This window comes from Periophthalmus magnuspinnatus, chromosome 1, assembly GCF_009829125.3.
Source record: "Periophthalmus magnuspinnatus isolate fPerMag1 chromosome 1, fPerMag1.2.pri, whole genome shotgun sequence".
NCBI lineage: Eukaryota > Metazoa > Chordata > Actinopteri > Gobiiformes > Gobiidae > Periophthalmus > Periophthalmus magnuspinnatus.
This window is the reverse complement of record NC_047126.1, coordinates 7,479,115-7,497,389: the sequence shown is the minus strand read 5'-3', so window position 1 is coordinate 7,497,389 and position 18,275 is coordinate 7,479,115. Positions and strand designations below refer to the sequence as shown.

At 39.0% G+C, this 18,275-nt stretch overlaps 1 protein-coding gene across 1 annotated transcript in view; it reads left to right on the top strand.

The window, feature by feature from the left end:
- The first annotated feature begins 92 nt into the window (after nt 1-92).
- mad1l1 (mitotic arrest deficient 1 like 1) overlaps nt 93-18,275 on the top strand; it is a 113,855-nt gene continuing 95,672 nt past the window's right edge. The window contains exons 1-8 of the mRNA XM_033982957.2: nt 93-196; nt 1,997-2,141; nt 3,138-3,278; nt 4,482-4,661; nt 6,009-6,133; nt 7,826-7,907; nt 9,785-9,915; nt 16,765-16,879. Coding sequence (XP_033838848.1) covers nt 2,004-2,141; nt 3,138-3,278; nt 4,482-4,661; nt 6,009-6,133; nt 7,826-7,907; nt 9,785-9,915; nt 16,765-16,879 — 912 coding nt within the window. The 5' untranslated portion in view covers nt 93-196; nt 1,997-2,003. The remainder of the gene's footprint in view (nt 197-1,996; nt 2,142-3,137; nt 3,279-4,481; nt 4,662-6,008; nt 6,134-7,825; nt 7,908-9,784; nt 9,916-16,764; nt 16,880-18,275) is intronic.

Here is an 18,275-nt window from a genome sequence, read left to right as displayed (position 1 = left end):
GTCAGTCTCGCTCTTCTATTCTTGTTGTGGCATCTTCTCTACTCAAAGAATCTCTGGTCAGCCCAAAGTCTCGCGAGAGTTGTCTTAATTTTGAGCTGAACTTGGAGGGAGAACGCATTGTGCTGCTGCTACATGCTAACAGGAGATAAACTTATCCACAAGAGCACTTTTCTCCTAGTCTCCGTCACTTTTTAAGGTACGACTAACTACTACAGAGCTATTCTTTATACAGACGACGATCCCGATATTTACCCGTACAAACCGGAAGCGTAAAAGAATGAAAAAGCAGGCTAAAAACATAGCATTGATAGCACAAGTTGACAACACGCAGTCTAATGTGGATTTTAACATGTGTGGAAATAAAGTTGATCACTGAATAGCCAACACACGTTCACTAAACTAGGCCTTCCGTTTAAAACTATACGTTGCTAGGCTGTTCAGATGTTAGATTTTATATTATTATGCTGTTGTTATTTCCCATAGCACATATTAGGCTGGAATACCAGTCTTAAAGGTGCACCAAGAAACTTTTCTAGTGGATGGTGCTTTACCTGGTTGTATCCATTCTCACGGTTGGGCATCCTGGTATTGACAACCTCGATGAAGGGCAATACTACAGACAGTAGCCCATAGGAAAGAATGGCACGACTGAAGATGCTCAAATACTGAAGTTTGGACAATGTAAAACAGCCCCTGTGTGAAGAAGTGTGAATATAAAGGCACAGTAACCCCATGAGTGACACAAAAGTGAGATGAGACCCCTTAAGATCATTCCTGTGGTTGTCTCCCCCACATCCAAGAGCTGTGGCCACTTTAGGGAGAAAAATAGATAGTCTTCTGAAATATTACAACACTTTAAAACACTTTAGGAGAGTGGAATATGGACCCGTATGCCGTCCAGGTTAGTGCTTGGTATCGCTTCCTTATTTTTATTTTTTTTAAATCTATTATTGTGAGTATTTGTTTTATTGTGGGAGATTTTGGCTAAGCTAAATGAAGCTGCCCATTACTTTCCATTGAAGTTTTCTTCTCTGTAAATATGGTGAGTAGCGTTGCTAAGTAAGTCCCCTGACCAAAAAAGTCACACCGACTGTGAGAATGGAGATGTTGTTTCAGTGGCTGGAATCGTGCATGGTATGGCTTTAAAATTATTTATCTTGCACTTTACCAACTGAGCTATATCACTTAAGACTTGCGTCGCCACAAACCTGACTCTTGTGTTGTTTCTCTGGCTGTAATCTTTCACTGTATGGCATGAAAATCAGCAATCACCACAGACAGTGTTCCTAAAGTTCCAGATTTTAACTTTCTACTTCCATGTGAATAATGCAGGTGACATTAGAAAAAGTCCACATTTTAAACACGTCCAGAAGAATTGACAAAAAGACTGAAACTGACAAACTAATACAAGAATCAGAGATTGACCAATATGGGTTTTTTTTCATGGCCGATGGCGACACTAGTTGTTTAGAATACAGAGCAACCGATGGCCGATAAACTCGATATTGTTGGGCCGATGCATTGGGCCAATTTTGATCATTCTCAAATTATGTTATTTAAATTGACTAGAAACTGACCACAAACCCTTTTTAGCACAAATCCATAAGAGAGTAGAACATGTTTGTACAGATCTAAACTACAGTAGTTTTTATGCAGAAAAAGGCTGTTGGTTGTAAAGAAAATTATGGTACTTCAAAAATTGCAGTCTTTGTGGTATGTTAACTGCGTCCAATTAAATTGCGATTTCAATTTGATCCTGATTTTTTTACTTTTATGAGAAGCATTTTGGTCAGCTGAAGTTGTTTTTAAATGTGCTAAATAAATAAACTTGAATTTAATTGAATAACCTTGTAACCCTTTTTGTGCTGTACAAAATGCATTGAATTCAACCACATAACAGCTTAACTGCAAACTATTTTCAAATGTGATTATTCCTCCCCATATTGAGCTGCATGGTGCTATTTGTTTGGTAAAACCATCTGTGATCTCTGTGCAGGATAAGGATGGATTTGGAAGATGACACCACGATCCTGACCACCCTCAAGTCCTTCAACTCCTTCATCAGCCAATCAGAGCCTCCCCGAGGCGCCATTCTCACAGCTCCGCCTACTCTGCAGAGCCAGTACAAGCGCAGCTTCGAGGTACTGGAATCACTCATGTTTGATCATTTCACTAATGCGCACTCCAGAGCTCCAGACTGTAGGCCCTGACTGAAATATTTTAGGAGCAAAACCAGAACATTTAGGGGCGCACGATATAAATTGATATATTTTTTTCCTAGTTAATATTATGGACTGAGTGTATATGCTTTATTTTTATGTTTAATTGTAATGTAAAGCCAACTCATAAATATTTAATGTAGACAATTTCTGTATAAGCAGAAAGCTGGTCATATGTAAAACAGATTTAGCTTGAAAATAAATCGTATGTGTAAATGTAAGTTTACTGTTAATGTGAATATGAATTCTAAATTTCTCTCAATGCCAACTCTCATTTTTCATATGTAGTTTCACGTATAGTTTGAGTGGCAGTGTATTCTCTACTTCTCCATCATCTTAAGGCTCTACATACTGAATATCAGTACAGCTGTCAGCCTGTAGCCAGTGTCTCATGCTAACACTCCTTAGCTTCACTTTTATCACTGAAACTGTTTGTCTTGGAACTGGAAGGTTTCTGGTTTGTATCTCACCTGTGCACTGTTGTGTCCCCTCTTCACTTGCTGGCAGCTAGTTGAAACAGGATGGGCATCTGGTGCAGAAATGTGTCAGATCTTCATGTGAAGGCTGAACAATTTTGGAAATTGCAGTTTTTCATAGTTTTGATTGCGATTAGATTTGTGATTTACATTTTGACAAAAAGACTGAAATCTGAAATGACAAACTAATACAATCACATTTCACAACATTGCACAGATGTAAACTACAGGGTTAGCAGTTTGTATAGAGGATAATACAGGAGATGTTGGATATTATGTTGTTTGTGGAGGAAATTATGGTATTGTAGTATGATAAAAATCACAGGCTTTGTGATTTGTGTCAATTTATTTATTTATGTTTTGATACGATTGTGATTAATCTTGCAGCCTTACTCCAAGCAACTATATTTGAAATGTTTTTGTTTTTTTTCTTGATCCCCAGTTGTTGGAAGCCGCAGAGAAGGTGCAGTCCAAGACCCGGTTTCTTCAGTTGGACCAGGAGAAGAAGCAGATGGAGCTGAGCCATAAGAAGGCTCGACTTGAGCTGGAGAAGGCAGCGTCTGACAGCGCACGGGACCTGGAGGTGCCCACTGCACTAAAGCACTTTGAACATCATTATTTCAGCACATGGAGTTTGTCAACCTTTACATGGCCAGAGAGAGTCTGATTATACGTATGTCCCAGGCTGTGTCCAGATGTCCACACTGTTCCCTATAGGGGGCACTATTTAGGGGTTGCGCCATTTTTAGTGGTGTCCGAATGATCAAGGACTGAAAAAGTAGTACCCTCGAAATTTCCCACAATGCACCTTGAAAAGTAGTGGGCATCAGTGGTCAGTAGACTAGTCAACATAGACCACAATGAGGTGTGAGAGTCGGAAAAACAACAGTGGACAGCGACAGGTCTTTAACTGGACACAACACGACCACGAAGCACTGGTTTATCGAGTTATTGATTGCTGATTATGAGTAAACCAATGCTGTGTAAAGTTGCTTAGCTTGAGCTGTTAAAAGTAAAAAATGTAAAAAATCTAGTCTGTTTACGTTGGCTCCAGCTTGACTTGTGTGATTATTAGCCCATAAATACTTGTGTGTCAGTTGAATCTGATCATTATTTATGTCATGTGACCCAAATGTAGTGAGCTACGTGTCCAATTCTGTGGTTGAGTGCACTACAGAGTCTGCTAAAGAGTGTGTTGTGAATGAGGGGTTAGGGTCCACTTCAAATCCTGAAATGGGGCAGTACAATTCACTTCAGACAGTGGACACACTTGCGGCCCCTACCAATCAAGGTTATAGTTGTTTCCTTCTATTTTATAGTTCTATTTGGAGTGATTCATGCATGTTTGATCTTATTTCCCCTGTTTTCAATATGGCATTGCTCAGATCTACCAGATTTTTACCGGTACCAACTGTGACGTACACACTTTTTTCTCCAATTTTTTTACTTTTTAAATTGGTGATTCAGCAGCGTTGTGCTGTAATTTAAGCACCAATTAATTTACCCATAGGAGGGGCCGACATCACATTTACGTGATTGTGATAACGTTTGCAGGAACTTCAGCTCCCAATGGCACCACAGTTTTCTAACGCGAAAGAAGGCAGACTTTGTATTATTAATTCATTTTAAATTAATTAAATGTCCAAACTATAACATAATGATGCATGGTGTCGTACATTAGAACTATACACACGCACAGTATGTCTGCTTTAACAGTTAAAAGTGGATTAAGTCAGTTGTTGCTATTTCCAGTGCAGTGCTTTAGTTTATGATTGTGTGTTTCTAGCATGAGCAGGGCCGTAACCAGGAGCTGTACGCACGCATCAAGAGACTGGAAGAGAGCGAGGCACAAGCGATGGAGAGACTGAAGGAGCAGCAGGAGACCCAGCGCTCTCTCAGGAAGGCTCTGGACAGTCTGAACAAGAGCCTGGAGGAGAAGGAGGACAAACTCAGTACGGCTAACCAGGTACACACTTGTTTTTCCATGCTTCTTGGGGATATTGCATTGACTTCATTTACTGAAAACCCTTCGAGACAACTGTTGTTGTGATTTTGGGCGTTACAAAAATAAATGAATTGAATTGAATTGAATTGAAAACCTGACCTTAACCAAAGTCACTACTTTCCTAACATTAATCTAAACTGTAACCTTAACCTATTTAACCCATATTAAAAGCCATATCTGAATTTTGAACCATGTTCTTGATCTAATAACAAAGAATTCACATCATGAGGACCTGATTTTTGTCCCCATAAGGAAGTCAGGTCTGCATAATGTGCACACACATCACAAGGAACTGCAGCCTAGAGCAGCCACTGGGCCTCTGACCTGGGCTGTCTGTGGTGGCCAAACTGTAATCGAACGTAGATAAATTTAAGTGGCAGTGGCACTTTATTAACATTAAAGGTGCACTATGTAACTTTTCTAGTGGAGGGTTTGCCGCCTGTTTGTCTCCTTGGAGATGTTGCTTTTTCTGGAATGTTTCACAGCATGGCATTCTCCACTTGTCTCCATGGAAACAAGCAGATGATACCATTTGGCCAAAATACAGACCATGTTACTTGAGGTGTAAGTGGTGATGTGGGCAGCAGCCTTAGAAACAGCATAATAACATAATTTAAAGGTCCTGTATTACACACGTTGTGTTGAGTTTTGTGTCATTCACAAATGTTTGAGTAAACCTTAATTATTAGTCTGTGCATCTCCAAAGCTCAAAATGCTGTGTCACCTTGTGATGTCATGTGGTGGTAGTTTCATGTTAATGGCTAACGTTTACCTTTTAATTCCGTAGAGACTGACAATTCCAAGGCTGAAATCATCCAAATGATTCTAGTGAAGGTGTATGGAGTTAAAACAGTGGGGCACTTCCTGTATTGCCACATGACATCATAAGGTGGAACAGAGTGTTTTCTGTTTGAGAGGAAAAACTCAGCCTAAATATGCAGGGTTTGTGTGTTAAACATGTGTGAATAGCACAAAACACAACTCCAGGTCAAAATACGCATAATATAGACCCTTTTAATATCAATTGCAGACGTCTGTACTGTGATTGTGTTACAGCATGTTTTGAAATATTGTATTGTCAGTCTAAACATAAGCTAATGTGATCTACATCACTAGTTTTTACATACACATTTTGGGTTTGTGGTCTCTAATAAGACATGACATTGGATTGTGCTGTCCAGACTGTGGTGAAAGAAAATCAATCAGTATCACTTTCCAAGCGTTGCAGCCACGGGATCTGTTCCTCTATTATACTTTACAACAGTTGTACAGTATGTAAGTGTGTATCTCCCTCCTGTTCTTCTGCAGACCATCAGCTCTCTACAAGACGAGATCCGCGACCTCAAACTGAAGCTGCAGAGTCAGGACTCCACCATCTCCACCCAGGGCCTGGAGAAAGAGGAGCTCCAGGAGAAACTTCTCCTGCAGCAGAGGTACATGTTTTTGTTTTTAGCATTGATTCTGTTTTTACTTTACTTTTATCTTACTTAAATAGGCTCTGTGTGTTTATTGCAATTGAATAATGACTATAGTGTAGTGCTTTGAGAGGCTTTGATAAAGCGCAGTACAAGTGTAAGCCATTATTATTTAACAAAATACAATAGGCCAGTTGCAAGACATGTGTTACAAACACCAATACTGTCATTTAAACAAACTCATTTGCCGCTTCTTCCAGGCTTAACAAAGAAATGAGCCTAACTTATAAACATTAGAATTAAACATTTCATTTTGTTGTCGTCATTACACCAGAGCAGGGCATTGGGTGAACATTTCATCAAATAAAGGATTTCTAAAGTCATCATAAAATGGACAATACAACAAAAATGAGCTTCACTTTTCATTTCTCCCAACTCACATAAACCACAAAGTCTTTCTTCTTCAAGGGCTTGAGAAAACCTCCCAGTTTCTGCGTCCAGGCGAAGGATCAAATTTGCTCTGACATAAAATTCAGTCTTAAACGTATCTTTTAATTGAATATATGTTCACAACTTGGGTTTAGTGAAGATCCCATTCAGCCACTGCTCTTCATAATTGGACACCAGTTTTGCTCTTACTCTGTTGACGCTGCGTGGCAAATTGTTATGAAATACATACTTCAGCAAAAACAGCCCGTAGCTCTCCTGCCCGGGGTGACTTGGGTTTACTCTGTAGTTCTGTAGTTCCAGCTAATTTGGTTCTTTAATCTGAGCTTTGTTTTGACACAATCTGACCATAAAGTCTAAGTTGAGTAACAGGACTTCAGACAGATCAGTGCCTCAAATTAGCTTCACCAAAAATTAAAGCTGCTATACACCATAACTCTCTGGAGGTGGCACATCACCTGCATGATCCCACAGAAATGGAAATTTAAAACCATACTTTTGAAAATTCCCCATGGAAATAGATATGTTAATACCAGACTGTGGAATATTATAACCAAAGGAACAACTTTTCCATGGAAACAAGCAGGAGCGGGCCCTCCTCCAGGCCAAATAAGAACATGTTTTTCAATTCAATAAAAATAGGAACATAAATAGTATGCTTGTTTGGTTACTAGAAACTGTCCACACTACAGATATGAACTCTGCAGCCAGCCTCTGAACCATAGACTGACATAGACATATGTAAATGAACATAGCTAAGGTACTAGCCGCCGTGTTGCAGATATGATCATGGATGTGAAGTGGTTCCTTTGCTCTCTGGTTGAAATTGACTCGTATTGAAAAATCTTGGCCCCTCTCTCTGTAACAGCTGCTGTCAGGTTTGTCATTTTGGTCTTAAAATGTTCAAATCACCCCGTGCTACGTGATCCCGGTGTGTTTATTTCACTATTTTGTCGCTAAATTAAGATGCAAACATTTATAACAGACCTATCTAGTGCCTGTTTGTCCCGCACCCTGCTAAACCAGCGGTGCAAAAGGGAAGGGCCACGTACCTTCAACAGCCTCGTTCCTGATTGGCCCTTTCGTTTCATTTCATGCTTGGATTTCCAAATATGGCCACTTGTTGCAGATAAGTCTCTACAACTGTTATCCTCACTGAGCTTCATGTGGCTGCACCTGAACACCATGGGTCCCTTCACACTCACTACTATTATACAGTTTATGCTCTGAACTAAAACCCTCTCTCCTCCTTGTTTTTCACAGAAAGTACCAGGATGTATCTCAGCTCTGTCAGAGTCTGCAGGCGGCTCAGTCCACCTGCTCTGAGCACGTCCTCAAGATAAAGGTGAGGCGCAGGATGCTCGCTCAAACTTATAAGTTATGTATAAGTAAAAAGAGTCACATATTTTTGCAACAGAAGTGTAACAATGTCTTTATTTCTAAAAGAAATTCTGACAATATGTACATAACAATATGTAGCTTCAGTTGTTGAAGGGGTGGTGCGGTGGCTTGAGTGTCTGTCCACCAGCGACAAGATAGCCAGTTCAAACCCCTGTGGTTTTTGGCCAGGCTCCAAATGTTTCACAATATGCATGGTTCATTGCATCAAGAACAGCATAAGAGCATAAGCAAAAATATTTAATATTTTAAAAATATAACATTTTAAAAAGTGAGAGTCTGGATTTTGGCTTTAATTTAATCAAAAGGAAAAAATCACAAGTGTTGAACCTGGTAATTTCTGTTAGTCACTAGACCCATGAGGGCACTGGGTTGCAAAAATATCATTAATTTGTTTTCATTTTAACTTCCCCATCATCTGTATTACAGGTCCTATATTACACAATATCCTATATTCTTGTGAGCTTTAAGCAGTGTTATAATGTTACCTAATCAAAAATATACCTGGAGATAAACGTGCATGTCATGTAATGGTAGTTTTGAAGTTAACTGCTTCATTTTACCGTTTGTTCAGTAGAGATGGGCAGTTCTGGGACTGAAATCATCCAAGTGATTCTAGCGAAGTATAACCACAGTGAAGCACTTCCCGTATTACCACATCACAAGGTGGAGTTTTTCTGTGGTGGGGAGGAATGCAGCTATAAATATGCAGGGTTTGTGTGTTAAACGTGTGTTTGAAACAAAACCAAACTCCAGCTATGTTTGTGATGAGGAAACAACATTATAACAGATTAGAAAATAACGCAATATAGGCTTTTAAATATTATTACCTTTGAGACGCTGAATTAGTCCGAACTAGTTTTATAGGTTCAAACATGAAATTGTGTATGAGAAATAGTTTACATACTGGACTCTTTTAGTCACCTCGCCAACAAAGGGTGTGGCCTCAAATCCCCCGACAGAGTAAAAGTGAGAGTTCATTAGTTCATTAAGCCTGTCATGATAACACAATGTGAAGTGTGATAAATTCCTGAAGTAAATATAGACAATAAACGATAATACTGAAACTAATCTCTTGCACTGACGCAATAACCCTAAAGCAGGAGTAACCCCAAAAACTATTTTAAATAAAACACAAATTGCAGTAAATAAACAGCAGGTAGTAGTTAGTTTGTGTCAATAATGAGTCATAGAAGTTTTTATTTATTCAACCTTCAACAGCTCAAATCTAATCACAGAAAAATAACAAAGTTCCCCACTACTACATAGCAATAATACCACGATAAATACTGACCCCTAAAAAGTGTCATCTAACATATACTGAATGATAAGTAGAGATAGACCAATATATAACAATTGGTCAGTATACCAGGCTGATATTTGCACTGTTTAGTGTATCGACTATTGGCCTTAAATCTCCAACAGAGGCCAATACTTTGTTAGTGCATATTACACTCTTGATGCATATAGAGGCAGCTGGTTGGCCAAAGCTTTACACTTTGCATTTTAGCCTTAGAGGCTACTACAAAAATGTGACTACACTGCTCTTATCCAGTTTTTAGTACTACAAGGTCATGGGTGAGTTTGTACTGAATTAAAATTAATTTGGATATAATTACCAAAATCTGCCCTACATATCTGCCCAAAAATATTGGCACGGCTCATTGGCCCTGGGTTTCTCTGGATCCTAGGGCCAATAAGCTGGTAAAAAAAAACATATCTGTTGATCTCTAATGACATAGTAAGTCTATATAGTAATTATTATGACAGGCTTACAGATCATTGTTGATGTAGAATGTGTGTGTGTGATTGTCTGTTCCTCAGGAGCTGGAGCGGCGTCTCGTCCTCCAGGAGCAGGACATGTCCATAGTGAAGATGGTGAAGTCTGAGGCAGCCAAAGTCCCTGAGCTGGAGAAGGAGCTCAAGAGACTGAGAGAGGACAACGCCTTCCTCCGGTCAGAATACTAACACTTATATGCCATGATGGGTCATTAAAGGAAGTGGGCCTGCTGGATGTGTCTAAATGCTCTTTTTTTTTAAGATCATCAACCCTTCAACTTTATTTAATGTAAAATAGTTTTAGGTTATATTTGTTACATAGACTCCTACTAATTTGGAATGTCAACACAATAACAACCGATTCTGGGATGCCAAATTTTGTAATTCGAGAGAGACATTTTCTAACCTTAACAATTACAGGTTTGTGCCTACTCTTACACAGGGTCAAAGGTAAGACATTCAGACTATATCAAATATATGTAAATATAATAGGCCATACTGTATGCACCATTGTCCATGCTGACAATTTAATATCTGTGTCATGTTTGTGACAGTATGTTTTAAACTCCTGCTCACAGAAACAATACGATGCCAGTGGATTTCATATGGGACATTTAATGTTTTGAAGTACTTTATTCAAAATACCCCCCCCCCCCCCCCCCCCCCCTTACATTTTCATACAAAGAGTCAAAACTTGCCATCCATTTCAGGTCTTGTTCATTCACCACCCCCTCAGGCCATACTGGCGTACGAGCTTCTTCGTGGTAGTTTTCTGACACAAACCGTGCTTGGAGTTGTTTCTCTACAGTGGAGCGAGTGCAATACTCAAAAGTCTCATAGTCTCCAGAACTTGGGCCTTGTTCAAACTTGGTTACCCACTGCCACTGCTGGTACCTGTAGTCATATGTGGACTCCTTATCAGACGAGTACAGTGCTACCCATGACTTCTCAAATTTCGTCTTCCAATCATCACAGTCGTCTATGTACAGACGAAAACAGCTATAGCCATCTCTAACAAAGAGCTGCAGTTGAGCGTAATGTGTAATCGGAACTGCGTCTGGACTTTGAAATTCTGGACCCCTGCAGTTTTCTTCCATCACGTTTGACCATAACCAGCCACTTTCGAATCTGTGCAACCTAACCTGAAGTCCATCATTCAGTGGTACTGAGGTGTCCACTACGCCACTGCTTTCTGTAATGTGTGCATACGTCTGTTGCTCCGGGTCCATCTGGTTGTTGAAAAGAACCACAGCGACACCAGTGTCTATGAGACCCTGAGGAACCTTACTCCAATGAATCTTGGCGTACCCATCGTATCCAGTACCCACATAGAGACTCATCCCTTGTAATTCACAGTTTTGCCACTCTATTGTAGGTTTGATTACGTAGCTCCGGTTCATTCTTCTTTTGTATATCTTCATCAAGAGTATCAGCAGTCCTACAGGAGCTTGGCGTCTTCCCCATTTGTTTATAATATTGTTTAACTGGCTGTTATCGATGTTCTGGTCATACCGGTCCCTCAGTTCCATTATGTTCTTATTGAATGAAAACTGTTGGAGTTCTTTGAGCAGGTCTGGGGTCACTTCAAAGGTGTGGCATGGGTCATACTTAGAACCTTTTTGCTCCACCCATCTATAATGTTGGGTAAGATACACTTCATTGATGATCCACCTGTTACCATCAGGGTTAAGACAAAGAATTGTCCGAGCCCTGTTCTCCATCGGGATGTTCTTCAGAGCTTTGGGGCATCTGACATATGGAGGAACCTTCTGGGAGTCGCTGCATTTGTTATGATCGATGTTTCCTAAAGTGTGGTATCTGCATCCGTAAGGGGCGGGGTCCAGCAATTTCTCATAATTACTGTAGAAATGGGAACCAAAATCTTGAGTTGGGTCAAAGGACGGACAGACTTTATTGTTATTGTCGATAGAAACTTGGTTGGCGAGCAGGTGGAGCAGGAGGAGGCTCTGCTCAGGAATACTTTTTTCTGCATAAACATTTTTCAGATCATGGATGGAGTTGAGCGTTGTATAGTTGACAGACTCACAACTCAGTGCTACCAGAGCGAGTAGACAGGAGATGAGGGCGGCTCTGGGTGTCTTCATTGTTCTGTCGATAAAATAAAATGGTGACTTTTACAGATTAATCACAATTTAAATCGAAATGGCAAATTCTGGATTTTTTTTTTTTTTGTAGAGTTGTCAAATGTATCAAAAATCACATACTAATCAATACTCAAACTAAGGCTGCAGAAGTGGGCTGTGGATGGAGGAGGAGACTCGAGGAAATAGAATTTTTCTAAGAGATGCTAATACTGAAACTAGATAATCATTTAAGCAAGTACAGATACTCGAAAAAAATCACATATCTGGATATAGTTTCACCTTTCCTGAACAGTTTCATCTTGAGTTTTAACAGAACTAGTGCAATAGGTATAGTATGATATAGTAAACATGAAAAAAAAAATTGTCTGTGTTGAAAATTACCATATTGTCTAAAAAAGAACTTTTAAAATAATTATTTATTGATCAAAATTGGTATCAAGTGTCAAGTCTATTCTTTAGTATTGAAATTTGAAATTTTAAAATCGTGACACTAATTCTTTGTCAATTCTTCTGGATGTGAATCCTGTTGAAATATAAAATTCTAATCTATTCGCTATTGCAATTCTTGTCAAAAAGATCACAATTTGTTTTTTTTCACAAATTGTTCAACCCTTGAATGATCCAATCCAGAGAACATTACACTACATAAGTCATTCTTAAAGAGCACCTGTCCCAGAGTGGGAGCTAAAAAGCCCCCAGAGTGTGGGCCTAGACCCCAACTTCTACTATGGATGAATGTGTGTCAAAAGGTCTGGAATTTAAAACATACCAGGAACTAATCAATACCAATGCTGATACATCGATGATGATAAAACATGCATGTGATTTCCAACAATATAATTGTACTTTCTTTTATATTCCCATGTGGCCTTATGTCTGCATAATCCCTCAGTCGTCCAGGTAGTTCCCATAGTGGTCCATGGGTGTATACTCATCTATGTGTCTTATACTTGTTCTGATACAGGCCAAGATCATTCTAAAGCTACTCAAGAAAGGTTCATTTCTCTCCTGTGAATGTGACTTTACTATTGAGTCCTGCTAATATCTAGTTCTGATACTAGTTTTGTTTTAGTACTGTTTAATACCTGATATTCCATACTTCTGACAACCCTAACCTCTTAAGAATAAACGTATACGATGCTCACAGTCAGATATGAAGAAGTTTGTTTGGAGACAGATCTGCAGATTCCACACACAGGAGCCACTCGAAAAATAGGCCGATAAGATGAGAACAGGTACAGGCCAGACTGGTCTTTGCAGGTTTGATCCTTGGACAGGAGAGAAGTGGAGCTGTCACCAAGACATTTATAATGCTGTACAAGTGGGCTGTGTATGGAGGAGGAGACTTCGGGAAAATGCAGCATTTTTCTAAGAAATGTTGGAGAGTCCGATGCCAAGTATTAAAGGGAAGTGCAAGTAAAGAAATGACAGGAATAGAATAGAAAGACCACCGTCAGCATTTTAGCAGCTCACCCTGGGATCACAGAAAGAGGAACAACATGAACGTATAACATTTTGGAGAAGATACCTCAATATTTGGAGGACGTCTCGTGTACCACCTGATCCATTCTGGTATAGGGTTGTCAAAAGTATAAAAAATCAGATCTTAATTCATCCAAATTGAAAATTTATTTTCGATACAGGTTTTAGTAAGTTCAATTCAATTCATCTTTATTTCGGACTCGTGGTCCATTCAAAAAACAGACAGACAGTAACAATACAAAACAATAAACATCTACCGGTATGTTTTAAAAAGACAACCATACCAATGTCTCCACATTCTGGACTGGTAGCGAATTGCACTGCATCTTATGCTTGTGAGTGACAGTAGAATTTCATTTTCTGACTTGTTCAGTCTGCAGATAATCCTGTACATTAAAGTTCTCAGTACAGCTTGCAATGTATTCACACGTGCGGTGACAAACAATTCAGTCGCACTGGTCCATCGTGGCCTCCTCAAGAGCACCCGCAACGCGTCATTATAAGCCACCTGCAGCCTCTGTAGACTGGCTTTTTTGTACTGAGTCCAGAGGTGAGCAGTGTATAGTGGTGTGCAATATGATTTAAATAACATTAACTTTACATCATCAGAGCATGAACCGAACTTGAACAGAAGAGTATTAGCTTGTGCATACAACATCCTGCATTGTCTAGAAATATCATCATCTGCCATGTCCGCAGTGATGATATGCCCAAGATATTTAATTTTAGCTGTAACATTCAATACAACATTAGACAGGCAAAAATCAGGATACCGCATGTGTTTATCCTCTTTAGTCCTGCAAATCATGATCATGCTCTTAGTTGCGTTATACTTGATGTCATACTCCACACCATAAGCTGAACAGATGTTGAGTAGCTGCTGTAACCCAGCGGTGCTCGGACTAAACACAACCAAGTCGTCTGCATACATTAAATGATTGAGGACAAAATTCCCAGCCACACATCCAGTTTTACATCTTTTGAGCTTTGTAGACAGTTCATCTAAATACAAGTTGAACAGAACTGGGGACAAGATTCCTCCTTGTCTAACCCCATTGGTGACTCTAAATGGGGCAGAAACCCTGTTTCCCCACTTAATCTGCACTGTCTGCTGTCCATACCAATAAATTAAAATACGCACAATATATTTGGGTACACCTTTCTGCATCAACTTCATAAATAATTTTTGGTGGTTCACTCTGTCAAATGCCTTGGATGCATCTAAAAAACACATAAAAACTGATGAGTTCTGCCTCCTGTATTTGTCAATAATCTCTTTTAGAGCATATATACACATGTCTGTGCCCAGCAGAGCCTTAAACCCAAACTGATTGTCTGTGGATTTAATACAGTGGGAGATCCTGTCAAGCAAGATTAATTCAATATTTTTTGAGACTATACTGGCCAGAGCTATAGGTCTGTAGTTGTTAGAGCTGCCAACTTTTCCAGTCTTATCTTTAATGACAGGGACTAGCTGTACAGTTAACAGTCAGGTAAAAATCCATGAATAAGGAAAGCCGTGAGACAGATGGAAAGCAGTGGTGCTAACCTCACACTTGCAAATTTTAAATGCTCTGCTGAAACACCGTCCTGCCCACTGGCCTTATTATTAGATAGTTTGGTGACAGCTTTAAGGACTTCATGTGACAGGATTACATCTGCATGGTCAACATCAGGCATAACATAAGGCTCACTCTGAAAACAGTTAAATAATCTACTGTAGTGCTGACGCCAAAGCTCCAAGATGTTCTCAGTGCCGGAGGTGCCATCCACTGCACATGGCAAAGACGTTTTAGTGGCAGTCATGTTTTTTACTTCTTTCCAAAAGCCAAACATGTTGTTGAAAGAGAGTTTTCTGGCCAACGAGTCCGCTCTCATGGCTTGCTCATTTTGGTTATAAAACGCAAGTATCGATTCTGAAAAAAAAATTGACCTCCCTTGAACAGCTTTAGAGTAACCTTGAACCATCCATCCCAGTCCAGAACTACATGGGAACTTAAAGAAAGCACTTTTATTTTGTGCTGAAAATTACATTCCGTTGTCCAAGTGTGTGTTTGTTTTTTCATGTGGTATCAAAAGTGGTATAGAGTGTTTTTTAGAGCCTGGCAAGTCTATTATGGTCAAACCTATCTGACTGTTTATGCTTTTATCACATCTTTTATAAGTGGTTATTAATGGTCTTATCGAGTGTGGTCTTCACAACGTGTTGGATAATGTGAATTATGCAGATTCTTTGAATTGCCTCAATGAAGTGTTTCTGCACAAGAATGATCAGGACATAAATGAATGTGCGAGGAGGGCGAGAAGTGCGAGTCAGCGACTCGTCTGTCTCGCAGTACAATAGTGCAAGAGCCCTATTGTAATTGTACAATTTTGAGGAAAATGGCAAAAATCAAGTAGTAAACAATAAGGTATAGACATGTAAGGTGGTATTGATAATTAGAATTCATTGAGCTAATTTTGAGTATCGCCACCTCGCCAGTATCGCCACCTCAAAAATTGATTTACATTGCACTAAATAAACAAATGAAAACATCAAAAATAGGCCAAATCACAACACCACGTCCTAAACCCTACAGGGAGTTGGCCGATCAAACCCAGGATTGACAAAAACATTCCTCATAATGTTTTGACATCTCCTTCAATAGTTTTTTTTTTAAAATCAAAAACACTTCACATTTGTCCAAAAGACAAAATCCATGTGCATGCCCAACATTTTGAATAAAATTCAAAATTCATTTTGAATAAAATGTTGGGTGTGGTTCATGGTGATTTGAACAAAATTTCAATTTTTGGAAAAATTGAACACATTTCTGAGCTGGATGTAACACCTCTACATCCATGTTTGCATGAGCATGCCTCAAAAAAGGCAATGGAAAGTGGAAAAAAAAAAGAAGTTGTAATCCAATGAAATTTGGTACACTCATTTTTTTTATGTGCCCTTGAGCAACCACACCCTATCTCCCGTGTGAAGGTGTTTTGAATCAAAGTATGCAGATGTCTTGACCTCGTACTTTAACAAACTTGTCTTACGGTTTTTACCTGACAGACTTTTTATAAGCCTCAGTGTGATCAGGACAAGTTCTTAACAAAGCGGCCGTTTTGAAAGTAAAAAATCCCTTGAAAATTAGTGTTTTCAGATTCACATATATATTAGTACAAACATGTTCTGAAATGTGATTCTTGTATTAGTTTGTCAGTTCAGATTTCAGTCTTTTTGTCAATTCTTCTGGATGAATTTAGAATGTGAACTTTGAATAGAATCATATAACAACATATTTCAAATCTAATTGTAATCACATTTCTCTAAAAAAACACAAAAATGAAAAGCAACTGGATATTTTCCCCAAATAATGCAGCTCTAATTGAATTATTAATCCCAGCTCATTTTGTCTAGGATCCCAATGTTACCTTTAACTCATGTCACTGTTTGTGCAGGGAGAACCGGGAGAACTGCAGTCTGCTGAAGGAGGAGGCTGAGGGACTGAGGAGGAAGCTGGAGAGGGCAGAGAAGACCAGAGAAGAACTGCTCTGTCTGGAGCTGGACAAAGAGGTGGGACATTACCACTGCCTTGGAATGTACTTTTGTATCATTTCAAATTGACTATGGGGTGAACAGAAGGTTATGGCATATCAGAGTGGTGGCTAACAACTCAAAGCTAACAAAGAAAACTAGTTTATTGTGCTTGTGAAGATATATGCACACTGATATTTTATGTTTCTATGATCTAGCGCACAGCTTAAATAAACAGTGGCTGAGGTTACATACGCAACAAAATCTATTCATTATCTGATTTCTGGAGAGTTTTTAAATTAAATGCAACATCTGATGTGAGTAATTAGTAGCACCATGATCAGGAAGAAATGACATGATTTTGCTGTTTAAATGTCATTTTAATAGCCTAATCTTTGAACACCAGAAATCTGATAATAATCAGATTTTGAGTGCGCAGCCAATGACTTGAAAGCATGTGTTGGAGCACACACAGCTTCACACACAGCGCCCCCCTGTGGCATCAGAGACGGCTTGATAATTTGAAGTTTATGTAATTGGAAGAACAAAACATTAATCCACAAAATTTACTATTTTCAAAGGGCAGGCACAAAAAAAAAACACACACACAAAACAAATTATATCCGAAGCAATGTTTGAAGAAACACAAATGTTCTAAATCAGGTTGTTCAATTATGTTTATTTTATTTTAATCAAAGTCAAACTGTTGTAATAAAATAGTTTTAAGTATTAATTTCTTGAACATAAACAATCATTGACCATTAGAATTATGTTTTATATAAGACAAAATATAAGTATATTAAAAAATTGTTTGATCAGTTTGGGGAAAAAAGTACCGGTAATCCTTTTGTCATGTGACCCTGCCCTAGCTCAAATAATTTCATATTGTCAACATAAATCGTTTGTCACTTGTAGATTTTCTCACAGTGGACCAAACCAAAACCTACTGCTAGACTGTACAATATACACTTGAAACCAGATGTTTACATACACTGTATAAAGAGACACATACATTTCATTAGTATTTGGTACCATTGCCTTTAAACTGTATGACTTGGTTTAAATGTTTTGGATTTCCTCCCACAAACTTCTCACTATAGTTGGCAAGAATTTTGGTCTGTTCCTCCTGACAGAACTACCGTAACTGAGCTAAGGTTGTTGGCCGCCTTGCTCATACATGCATTTTCAGGTTTGCCCATACATTTTCAATGAGACTTTGTGAAGGCCACTACAAAACAGTGACTTTGTTATCCTTAAGCCACTTTGTAACCACTTTGGCTGTATACTTTGGGTCATTATCTATTTGGAAGACCCATTTGCGCCTAAGCTTTAACTTCCTGGCTGATGTCTTGGGATGTTGCTTCAGTATTTCCACATAATGTTCTTTCCTCATGATGGCATCTATTTTGTGAAGTGCACCAGTCCCTCCTGCAGC